Source organism: Neoarius graeffei, chromosome 23 (assembly GCF_027579695.1).
Source record: "Neoarius graeffei isolate fNeoGra1 chromosome 23, fNeoGra1.pri, whole genome shotgun sequence".
Lineage (NCBI taxonomy): Eukaryota > Metazoa > Chordata > Actinopteri > Siluriformes > Ariidae > Neoarius > Neoarius graeffei.
In genome coordinates this window covers 53,245,581-53,257,671 of record NC_083591.1, presented here as the reverse complement: position 1 = coordinate 53,257,671, position 12,091 = coordinate 53,245,581, and the positions used below count along the sequence as shown (strand labels likewise).

General features: G+C 38.4%; 1 protein-coding gene across 1 annotated transcript in view; it reads left to right on the top strand.

Annotated features, from left to right (window-relative positions):
- mmp16b (matrix metallopeptidase 16b (membrane-inserted)) overlaps positions 1–12,091 on the top strand; it is a 68,753-nt gene that overhangs the window by 44,256 nt on the left and 12,406 nt on the right. Inside the window, exons 4-5 of the mRNA XM_060905470.1 lie at positions 5,611–5,915; positions 11,728–11,889. Coding sequence (XP_060761453.1) covers positions 5,611–5,915; positions 11,728–11,889 — 467 coding nt within the window. The remainder of the gene's footprint in view (positions 1–5,610; positions 5,916–11,727; positions 11,890–12,091) is intronic.

Below are 12,091 nucleotides of genomic sequence, written 5' to 3'. Positions count from 1 at the left end.
ACATTTCGATTGGATTAAGGTCAGGACTTTGACTTGGCCATTCCAAAACATTAACTTTATTCTTCTTTAACCATTCTTTGGTAGAACGACTTGTGTGCTTAGGGTCGTTGTCTTGCTGCATGACCCACCTTCTCTTGAGATTCAGTTCATGGACAGATGTCCTGACATTTTCTTTTAGAATTCGCTGGTATAATTCAGAATTCATTGTTTCATCAATGAGGACAAGCCGTCCTGGCCCAGATGCAGCAAAACAGGCCCAAACCATGATATTACCACCACCATGTTTCACTGATGGGATAAGGTTCTTATGCTGGAATGCAGTGCTTTCCTTTCTCCAAACATAACGCTTCTCATTAAAACCAAAAAGTTCTAATTTGGTCTCATCCTTCCACAAAACATTTTCCAACAGCCTTCTGGCTTGTCCACGTGATCTTTAGCAAACTGCAGACGAGCAGCAATGTTCTTTTTGGAGAGCAGTGGCTTTCTCCTTGCAACCCTGCAATGCACACCATTGTTGTTCAGTGTTCTCCTGATGGTGGACTCATGAACATTAACATTAGCCAATGTGAGAGAGGCCTTCAGTTGCTTAGAAGTTACCCTGGGGTCCTTTGTGACCTCGCCAACTATTACACTGCTTGCTCTTGGAGTGATCTTTGTTGGTTAACCACTCCTGCGGAGGGTAACAATGGTCTTGAATTTCCTCCATTTGTACACAATCTGTCTGACTGTGGATTGGTGGAGTCCAAACTCTTTAGAGATGGTTTTGTAACCTTTTCCAGCCTGATGAGCATCAACAACGCTTTTTCTGAGGTCCTTTGTTTGTGCCATGATACACTTCCACAAACATGTGTTGTGAAGATCAGACTTTGATAGATCCCTGTTCTTTAAATAAAACAGGGTGCCCACTCACACCTGATTGTCAGCCCATTGATTGAAAACACCTGACTCTAATTAACCCCGCCGACAGTAGTCGGAGGGGTTATTATTTTCACCTGCGTCAGTCTGTGTGTGTGTCTGTCTGTCTGTCTGTCTGTCTGTGTGTCTGCAAGATATCTCAAGAACCAATGGATCGATTTGGACCAAATTTTGTACATGTGTTGCCAATCACCCAGGAAGGAAACCATTAAATTTTGGAGGTCAAAGGTCAAGGTCATGGCAGAACTTCGAAATTTTCGCCCAATGTATTTTAATAGGGAAAAGGCGGGGTTTGCACTCGTTAGAGTGTCCCTGTCTAGTTTCACCTTCAAATTAACTGCTAATCCGAGAGGTTCACATACTTTTGTCACTCACAGATATGTAATATTGGATCATTTTCCTCAATAAATAAATGACCAAGTATAATATTTTGGTCTCATTTGTTTAACTGGATTCTCTTTATCTACTTTTAGGACTTGTGTGAAAATCTGATGATGTTTTAGGTCATATTTATGCGGAAATATAGGAAATTCTAAAGGGTTCACAAACTTTCAAGCACCACTGTATGTGGTGGTGTCTTTTATCGAGAAGATAAGATCTAGATTGTTGTGATAAAATTGCTTAATTAGAAAATTTCTCATTTCACTAAACATATAATAATAAACATTTATTGAAACTGAAACAAAATGCTACAATATGTGATGCTTCTACGAAACCTTTTAACTGGAACGGAAAGAACGTCACGTCATGTCCTGTCCTTAATGTGGTCCACAATGAGTTACAGTGCTTCCTAAAGACCAGCAAACTGACTCAAGGACATTTGAGGCACTTTGTGTCCGATGGTTACAAAAAAAAATCCTTGACTCCTTTCCAATACTTCACACTGCAGTAGAGATACACTCAAGCATAAAATAACCTCCAAGACTAACTTTAGCCTTCATAATTTCCTGAAGATTATTCTTTGAAGGGAAATGGAGGGTGTTCTCACCTCAATTTAGACTTGCCTGGTTACAGCAGGCGATAATGGAAAATGATTTATTCAAATCTGCTTTTTTTTTCTAATTGACAAGCCGCCTACGCAAATGGAACGTAAATGAGGCCGAAGTCTGGCAGCTCTTTACCGAGAGAGAGAGAGAGAGAGAGAGAGAGAAGCGAATGAATGAGTCGAAGGAGATTTTCAGCTTCTTCCTGTCTGTCAGCTAGAGATAAAGCCTTCATGGTGCAAAGTTTGGCAAAGTTGCCACTTCCCAAAGTTCATTTTTGAGCTTTTAGAAACTGCAGGATGAAAAAAAAACGAAATCACTTTTCTGTTTGTTCTACGTGCGGGCAATCCATCATCTTAATAGGTTGTTAAGAACTGTGTGCAGGTGCTTGGCCTTTTGTGCTGGTCTTTTTTATAATGGTTATGATAACAATTTGGAAAGAAGGTTGGTCCTTGGTTAGAAGCAAAAAAAAAAAAATGAAGAAAGAAAATCAATACTCTGTGCATCTGTTTTAAAGCAGTGGGAATATGTCGTAGTAAAGATGGTTGTATTTTTGAGTGACCTTATACAGTAATTGATCCTTCTAACCTTGAGCGATTCCATGTGGACGTGATAAGACATTGGTTATCTGTTTAATTTCATTCAGTGCTTGTCAAATGATGCTCTAATGGTCCGACCTTATCACTTGCTTTCATCATCTGATACACAAGCAGACAGCACTGGAACACAAAGTGCATTAGGTTACAAGCCGTTAATATTTTTGTGCTTCGATACCGACTCTTGCAAAAGCCAGCTATAGGAATTTCAGCGTTCCAAACTGTACTTGTTACATATGAAATTAATGTCTTTAGGACTTGCTAAATACATACGTACTCTTACAAAAAAGAAGTTTATTCAAGTGTGCTTCTAGTATACTTCTTTTAAACTAAAAATAAGAGAGTATGCTTTCAGTTTACTTTTTATTTACTTATCAGAGATATACTTAATAAAGTCACACATACTGTAAGTATACTTGGCTTATACTGAAAAGTATATAGAAAAGTCTAAGTATATTAAGCTTATACTTCAACTTTTGATCAAGATATACTTAACAAAAGTGTAATAAAGTATTAAAATATTTGTGCCTTATGTTTAAGTGGACTCGCCCTGTAGTTGTGCTTCAGCATTGTTGACTCTTAGGTATGTCTGTGGGTCCATAGAAGGTGTTTTTTTGTTTTGTTTGTTTTTTAACTTCTCCTGAGTGGGATAATTTAATTTGTTTCTTTCTTTCTTTTTCTTTAGAGCTTGGATGTCAATTTCAGTTGTCACTGGCATGTTTTTATACTTTGCCATTTAATACAATATTGCTTTAAATTTAGATTTTTAAAGAAAATGAATATGTTCTTAATCCTGAGTGTCTGTTGTTATTTTGTGAATTCTTACCTTTATAACTTCATTGTAACTTAAAGTACAAAACACTTAAGTTGTCTACTGGTAGTGTGCATGAGGTAAGGGTTCGGGCTAGAAAACTAATAGTATACCTAGAAGGGGAATTGCAGTAAACTTCAAAACTAAAAAGTGGACTAGATGTATATAACCAGTAACTAATAGTATATTTCCAATATACTATAAAGTATACTTTTATAAACTAAAAAGTGGACTAGAAGTGTGTAACGAGTAAACCAATAGTATATTTCCAGTATACTACAAAGTATACTTTAGTAAAGTAAAAAGTGGACTAGAAGTATAAAACGAGTAAACTCATAGTATATTTCCAGTACACTATGAAGTACGCTTTTGTAAAATAAAGAGTGGACTACAAGTATAGAACGAGTAAACTATTAGTATATAAGTTTACTTGTGGTATACTTGCAGTACAAAATAAAAAATACTAGTTGTATACTCAGAGTTTACTTCTCTTAGACTTAAAGTATACTTTTTATAAACTAAAAGTGGACCGATTTAGTCCCAAGAAGTATTAGATTAGTTTACTTACAAGTATACTGTAAGTACATTGATATCAGTATACTTGGTACACAAAAGTGTACTTAAGGAAATACACTTTAACTTCACTTAAGTATACTTAATAAAATGAACTTGAAGTAGACTTATTTTTGATAAGAGTACACATTTAATGCAGTATACAGAACCCTGAAGTGTTTGAGTCTTGAGTGTCAACTAATTACTAGTTATTCCACGAAAACGAGTCGTACATGAGCTGATAGCCGACGAGGCGCGTAACACTGAGTTGTCTACAAGCCATGTACGACGAGATTGACTGAAATAACTGTTTTTTTCTATCCACATCACTGGATTTTGAGAAACATTTTTATTTTTATTTTTTGCAAATTCGATAAATAAAAACTTTATACAAAGCGTCTGACAAAATCATTTCCGCTTAGACGGACTTCTTAAAAACCTATCGACGGCTGCACGAATTGACTTTCGTGTCGTTTTTTTTGTAGAAAGTGCCGTCTTGCTATCGTGCCGATATATAGAATAGTTTTAGACATTTATTTAATTCTTCCTCCGACATTTCAGTTGTGTAATTTTCAAACTTCTTTGAGCTTTTGAACCAGTCTAAAAAAAAAATTTCAACAAATTTTAATGCTTAAAGATGAAGAATGTAAACAAACCGGCAAAATGACAGGAGCAATTTGTGAAAAATACTATAATAATAATAATAATAATAATAATAATAATAATAATAATAATAATAATAATAATAATTCTTAAAAAATAAAAAAAGATACATTCCTACCATCACATACTTTCATTCCATATTTTGTTTCTTTGTTTTTGTATTTTTGGGGGTTTTGTTTTCAAGTAGAGTTTTTATTTCGTCCTCAGTTGGTTCAGCAACACGCTCCACCATTTTGTTTTTCTCTACTCACGGTATATGAGCTGATAGCCTAGTAGTAGAGTAGCCAATCAGAGCGTGCAGTTACTCATATCCAGTGAACATGGATAGAATATTTCTATATATTAACTTCACGAAAGAGAAAAATGTTAATAGCTGTTAATAGCTGCTATATTGTAAGTGATAATGAGAACTATCTTGTTTTGTAGACGTTAATTAAATGTAGCTATAAATGGTTAAAAAGAATGACATATCATCCACTAATAAATTATAGAATTGTTAGCATTGATAAATTGCTGTGGTATAAGAGTATAAGTGTAAGAATAAAGAATAAATACTCCTGGACATGCTGTTAAAGGAAAACAAATCAATACGCTCCGCCATTTTGTTTTTCTCTACTCATGGAATATGAGCTGATAGCCTTGTAGTAGAGTAGCCAATCAGAGTGCACAATTGCTCATATCCAGTGAATGTGGATGGAATAAAACACCGTATACCACAGTGTGTTCGAATGCTCGACTCTGATTGGTCAGAAGGTGTGAATTATTTTCATACAGTAGTTCTGGCTTTAACATGAACTTAGTATTAACGTGCTCGCTCTAATATGTTATTGTTTCTACAGTAACAGCTCAAACACAGAGACTTGTAATAATGACTAATAATGAACAGATTTTTTAAAACGCTGTTTGTAGATTCTAGATAAAGGAGCAAAAAGATTTTGAGTGGTATTTGATTCGATTCCCAACAAAACAGCAAATGGTTTGTAGTTTGAAGTGTCAAGGAATGTTCAATTAGTACAACAGGAATCTGAATGCATGATATTTCTCCAGTGGAAAGCTTAAACATGCCTAATAAGTGCCGTTTTTCCTCCAGTATTAAGAACGTGACCCCTAAGGTGGGCGCCCGAGAGACTCACGAAGCCATCCGGAGGGCGTTTGACGTGTGGCAGAGCGTTACGCCGCTGAACTTTGAGGCCGTCCCCTACAGTGCGCTGGAGAGCGGTAAGCGTGACGTAGACATCACCATTATCTTCGCGTCTGGTTTCCATGGCGACAGCTCTCCGTTTGATGGCGAAGGAGGCTTCTTGGCACATGCGTACTTCCCTGGGCCTGGGATAGGCGGTGATACGCATTTCGACTCTGATGAACCATGGACCCTGGGCAACCCCAACCATGATGGTGAGAGAACGGCAGGTTAGGGGCTTTTTTGTTGTTTGTGCAAGTCGTTCCATTTGTCACAATCAGTGTCAACAACAACAGGTGACAACAATGAATAAATTCATGAAGTTTGCAAAAAAAAAGTCAACTATTTCAACAAGTTTTCCACTTGGCATAAATGGATTCCATCAGCGTTAGAAGTTTATTTCTTCACTTTTGGACTGATGTTCCAAGGTAATATAAGCTGGAATGAATGGACCAACTCACCCAAATTCTAAAATATCTCCCTCAAACCACATCCAGTCCTTTGGTGCTTTCATACCGTATTTGAATCTATAAACATCAACAAAGCTTCATGTAGCTAAACATTGTAATGTTTTGATGCGATTGCTGTTTAAAAATAGTAATTTCCTCCATTTTGTTTCAGCACAGCCTCTTCACTTTTTCTTACTGGCTCGCAAGTTCAAGGCTTGTCAAAGTTCACTGAGATAACGTCAGTGTAAAGCGAAAGTAAGCACCATGAGGAGCAAATGTGAGTCCGTCATGTCCCACGTCCTTTCCCTTTCCGTGAATTGCCTTTTCTGAGAATTAACATTTTATTATTAAAGCTAGACTGCCTTTCAGATTTTAAAGTGTAAGTCATAAAAAGAATTTTCCCTGACAACCAATTATTTTTGTTTAGTGGACCAAAAGCTACAGAATTAGAATCACAGACGCTCAATTTTATTAGTTTTTTTTTAAATAGAATGATTAATTAATTTATCTCCACGTGGCCCTAAATTCTCCACTATTTTTTTCCTGCTTCACCATGACCCAATACAAGATACTACATCATGCATCATGTGGTGGGCTTTCCCTGTTCACGCAAGGCATTCTGGGATACAAATTTGAAGCAGGAGAGAAAAATGGAGGACGTGAGTGTGCGAATAAAACGTGAAAGACTGACTACAGTAACAGAAAGAAAGCGAGAAGAAAAGACATTATGTTATACATGAAGGAAAGGAAACGCAGGACCAAACTAATAAATATCGGCGCTCAGCGAGCACCTCGGTGTGATCAGCTGTTCGTTTAGCGACAGAATGATGGAACTGTCAGTGCACGCTCAAAGGTAAACCTGTAGATGGCAGTAATGCAACACTGTGGATGCCAGCTGCTGTAAAACCCAAAAGAAGAAGAAGGTAAACCTGCGCATGCGCACACACACGGACTTCCTCTGTCTGCTTGACTGCACGAAGCGAGCGATTTCATGCACATTATTTGCTTTAATCCCCTCAAATTAAATAACTTCCCAGCCACAGAATGGCCTGATATTTTGTGAGATATTACAGAAATAAACATACATCACAATGACCACATTTCAGAGGGAACTAAATTTCACCGATTTTATGAAATCGAAAGGCCGTCTCGCTGATTTATTTAATTATTTATTCTAAAAGAGGAAAATTATTGCTCATCCGTGTCTCCTATATCACAATAGTAAAAATTGTAAATTCTACAGCTAAACTGTAGATGTTCGCACCTCTGGGTTTGGCTTTGTTTAACTTGGACAACCAGAACGACAATTTCGGCCGCATTCTGTCTGTCCCCTAATTTTCACTTCCCAAAGAGTGAAATTTAGAAGTTGTGTGCACTATAATTGTGCACAGTTCTAGTCTGAACTTTTGACTTGCATCTTAACAAACCACGTATATACTCACCGGCCACTTTATTAGGAACACCCATACATACACCTGCTGTTTTTTGCAGTTCTCGAATCAGCCGATCCTTTGATGCATAAAATCATGCAGATACAAATCAAGAGCTTCAGTCATTAATGTTCACGTCATTCAGACATCAGAATGGGAAAAATTGTGATCTCACAGTAGCCTGGCAAGCCAGACTAAATGTGAATATTTAGTCTGGCCTCAATCCGTAGACATTTCCGACAGGAGTAGGAGGAACAACCCGCTGTCTTTCAAACTGTCTCTGTGCGTATAGGCCAACGCTCTGACCAATCAGCGCAACAGTGACTGTGACGTAGTCAGAGCGACAGAAAGCAGTGGGGGAGGCCTTGAAATAAATAATTTTGCAAAATGCGTATTAATTAATAAACAGGTTCTAGATATTAAGAAATTTGGAGATAATGACCACAAGTTGGGGCGGCACGGTGGTGTAGTGGTTAGCGCTGTCGCCTCATAGCGAGAAGGTCCTGGGTTCAAGCGCCGGCGAGGGCCTTTCTGTGTGGAGTTTGCATGTTCTCCCCGTGTCCGCGTGGGTTTCCTCCGGGTGCTCCGGTTTCCCCCACAGTCCAAAGACATGCAGGTTAGGTTAACTGGTGACTCTAAATTGACCGTAGGTGTGAATGGTTGTCTGTGTCTATGTGTCAGCCCTGTGATGACCTGGCGACTTGTCCAGGGTGTACCCTGCCTTTCACCCGTAGTCAGCTGGGATAGGCTCCAGCTTGCCTGCGACCCTGTAGAAGGATAAAGCGGCTCGAGATAATGAATGAATGAATGACCACAAGTTTGGAGTCTGTACCACATACACTCATTTTTTTCCCCAAGTGTTTTTCAAGGGTTTGCTTAAACTGTTTTTGAGAGTTTTTATTTAGTGGTGTTTGGTGAAATTATTTCCCTTAAATTTAAAATAACGGGAAAATAAGAAACAATCAAAAAGTAATGTTTCAAAGCTGTTTATTAATTCTTCGTACTGCACAAACTAGCCCCATCCTTTTGGCTACGAGCGGAGCCAGCTGGTAGATCAGACTTTTGCCATAGCCGGTCGGCAAAACAGCGAAAACGTCCTTCTTGAAAAGGAATGAGCGGAGAGCCTCTTCCTGCTCATGTTTCAACGAAAACTCCAAGTCTAATTCTTCTAAAACTGATTCCAAAGCGGAGTCAAACGCGCGCTGTTCACTAGCCATAGCCATCTTTCCTGCTGCGCTTTCTCCAGCATCGCGCAGCTTTGTCATCACTCCTGCAAAAGCCCGCCCAAAGAATCCAAACAAAAGCCTTGCGTTGTGATTGGCGGGCATGATTTGATGCCCGGGGTGTTTTTGTTTATATGGTGCGAGGCTAGACCCATTCGCTAGGCAAAAATATTTTTGGCCGCTAGGCGGGTGGGTCTAGTTTACTAGGCTAATCTCACAGTGAAGTGTGACTTTCTTTCACTGTGGTATGGGTGCTGGTTTGAGCCAGATGGACTGGTTTGAGTATTTCAGAAACTGCTCCTGATCTCCTGGGGTTTTCACACACAACAGTCTCAACACAGAATGGTGCGAAAAACAAAAAAACACTGAATGAGTGAGTGACAGTTCTGTGGGTCGAAACAAACACCTTGTTGATAAGAGAGGTCAGAGATCAGAAAATGGACAGATTGGCTCAAGCTTTTTGGCCAGGAAGGAAATAGCAACTCATAGCAACTCTTTACAACTGTGGTGAGCAGAAAAGCATCTCAGCGGAAAAGCAAGAGCAGAAGAACACATTGGGTTCCAGTCCTGCAGCCAAGAACAAGCTCCTGGCCAGCGAGTGTATGAAGTTTTAAATTGATGATGAGATGAGACTTCAAATCAAAATCAGCAAACGTCAGACGTGTCTTGGATGATCAACTACTTTATGTGTTCATCCATCCTGCTTCTGTTTGTGGATGTGTAACTATTCAGTCCAAGTTTGTTTGTGCGTCCGAGTGAGTGTATGTCTGTACGGCAAAATTGACAAGACACTGATGTTCAAGATGTGTTGTTTGTAATGCACATCCATTAGTCCGACAGGTAATCAGATTCTCATTGTGCTGTGAGCCATAATAACTAGTCTGTCTGGTCGAAAAGGGCTTTTAAGATGCTCCTATGCCAGTGCTGAACACTTCAATCATGGCCATAATGGACACTGACAGCTAGGCTTCATACTACTGTCTGCCTGAGAGACAGATAAAGCTCTGATGTGCTTGCTCACTTTGATGCAATCTTTATCTCGACATGAGATTCACTTTAATGGACTTCTCTGTTTTGTATTCAAGGCTCAGTAAAATGTTCTAGCTAGCAACTTGAGAGTTGTTTGTTTGGATCCCTGCCATTAGGCCCCTGAGCCAAATACTAAAACTAAAACTGCCTAATGTATGTGCTTGATTTCAATTCTGCGTAATGACTCTCCTTAGAATATCCATATTATTATTATTATTATTATTATTATTATTATTATTATTATTATTATAAGTTGTGTAGCTCCCTTAAACTCCAAAGTCATGAATTATTATTTATTATATAGCCAAGCTTGTGATAGGTTTAATAAATTTCCAATGAGAATGACCTATAAGAGCTTCTCTTGAAGTACAACCCCAATTCCAAAAAAGTTGGGACACTGTGTTTGGTATTGGCATTGTCTTGAACGCGATAATTAACTCTAGAGACTACAAGAATGCGATAATTTGCAAATAATTGAAACCCTATATGTCATTGAAAATAGTACAAAGACAACATATCAAATATTGAAACTGAGATTTTTTTTTTTGAAAAATAAAACCTATGATTGGGTATAAAAAGAGCATCTGTGATGGTATGAGAGTGCATTAGTGCACACGACATGGGTAGCTTGTACATCTGGGAAGGCATCTTTAATGCTGTGCCATCCAGACAAAATCTTTTTCAGGGAAAGCCTTCCTTCTTTCAGCAAGACAATGCCAAACCGCTTTCTGCACATATTAAAACTCCATAGTAAAAGAGTCCAGGCGCTAAACTGGCCTGCCTGCAGTACAGATCTGTCTCCCATTTCAAACATTTGGTGCATTATGAAGTGCAAAATATGACAAAGGAGATCCTGAACTCTTGAGTAACTGAAATTGTATATCAGGCAAGAATGGGACAACATTTCTCTTTCAAAACTACAGCAACTGGTCTCTTCAATTCCCAAACATTTACAGAGTGTTGTGAAAAGTAGATGTGATGCAACACAGTGGTAAACATGTCCCTGTCCCAACTTTTTTGAAATGTGTTGCTGACATCAAATTCAAAATGAGCGTATATTTAAAAAAAAATAATAATAATTTCTGCATTTCAACATTTGATATGTTGTCTTTGTACCATTTTCAATGAAATATAGGGTTTCCATGATTTGCAAGTTCTCGTATTCTGTTTCTACAGTATTCACAGTTTACACAGCGTCCCAACTTTTTTGGACTTGGGGTTGTAAATGATGATGTCATGTCAAATCATGCCAATAGTATTACAGTATTTTATTGTTCCCTTCATCCAATCGGAGCTAGCATTAGCGTTAGCCACACATAAAAAAAATGGCACCCAAGCAGCACTATCCTTCAGAAAAAAAACTAAAAAACCAAAACATTTTACCCCTCATATAACCCAATATATTTTTGCTAAGTTTTGCCAAATGTTTGAACGCACTTACAGTATTGCTAGTTAGGTGATAGCTAGTTAGAGACACACACTATCTAGATACAGTATCCCAGTAGTTATGGCGAGCTACAAAGTTGAGTAAGTTAAGTTTATAGCTAGCTAGTTTAACAATTATAATTGCAGAAATATTAGCAAAATGTAGATACAAGTCTTTAACCCCATATAACCTGCTTTATTTATGCTAAGCTATCTGAAACATTCAAAAGATTTGCTAATCTCACTTTGCTGAGAGCTATAATGTATTTAATATTGTGTGTAGAGCATTATAATGCTCAAATTGCTGTCTCCTGATCATTCTGAGGTTGCTTTTCTCTTTCATCCATAATAATAATGTTATAACCATTACTGTAACCAGTAATCTACTCCGCATTTATGTGTGTGTGTGAGTCAGTGAGTGTGTATTTCAATCTGCACATAGAGCTTAATTGCCTTTGTACATTATCACAGGGAATGATCTTTTCCTGGTGGCTGTCCATGAGCTGGGCCACGCTCTGGGTCTGGAGCACTCCAACGACCCCACTGCCATAATGGCCCCATTTTACCAGTACATGGACACGGAGAGCTTCAAGCTGCCTCACGACGATCTACAAGGCATCCAGAAAATATACGGTAAAATTTTTTAAGTATATATATATATATATATATCTCATCTCATTATCTCTAGCCGCTTTATCCTTCTACAGGGTCGCAGGCAAGCTGGAGCCTATCCCAGCTGACTACGGGCGAAAGGCGGGGTACACCCTGGACAAGTCGCCAGGTCATCACAGGGCTGACACATAGACACAGACAACCATTCACACTCACATTCACA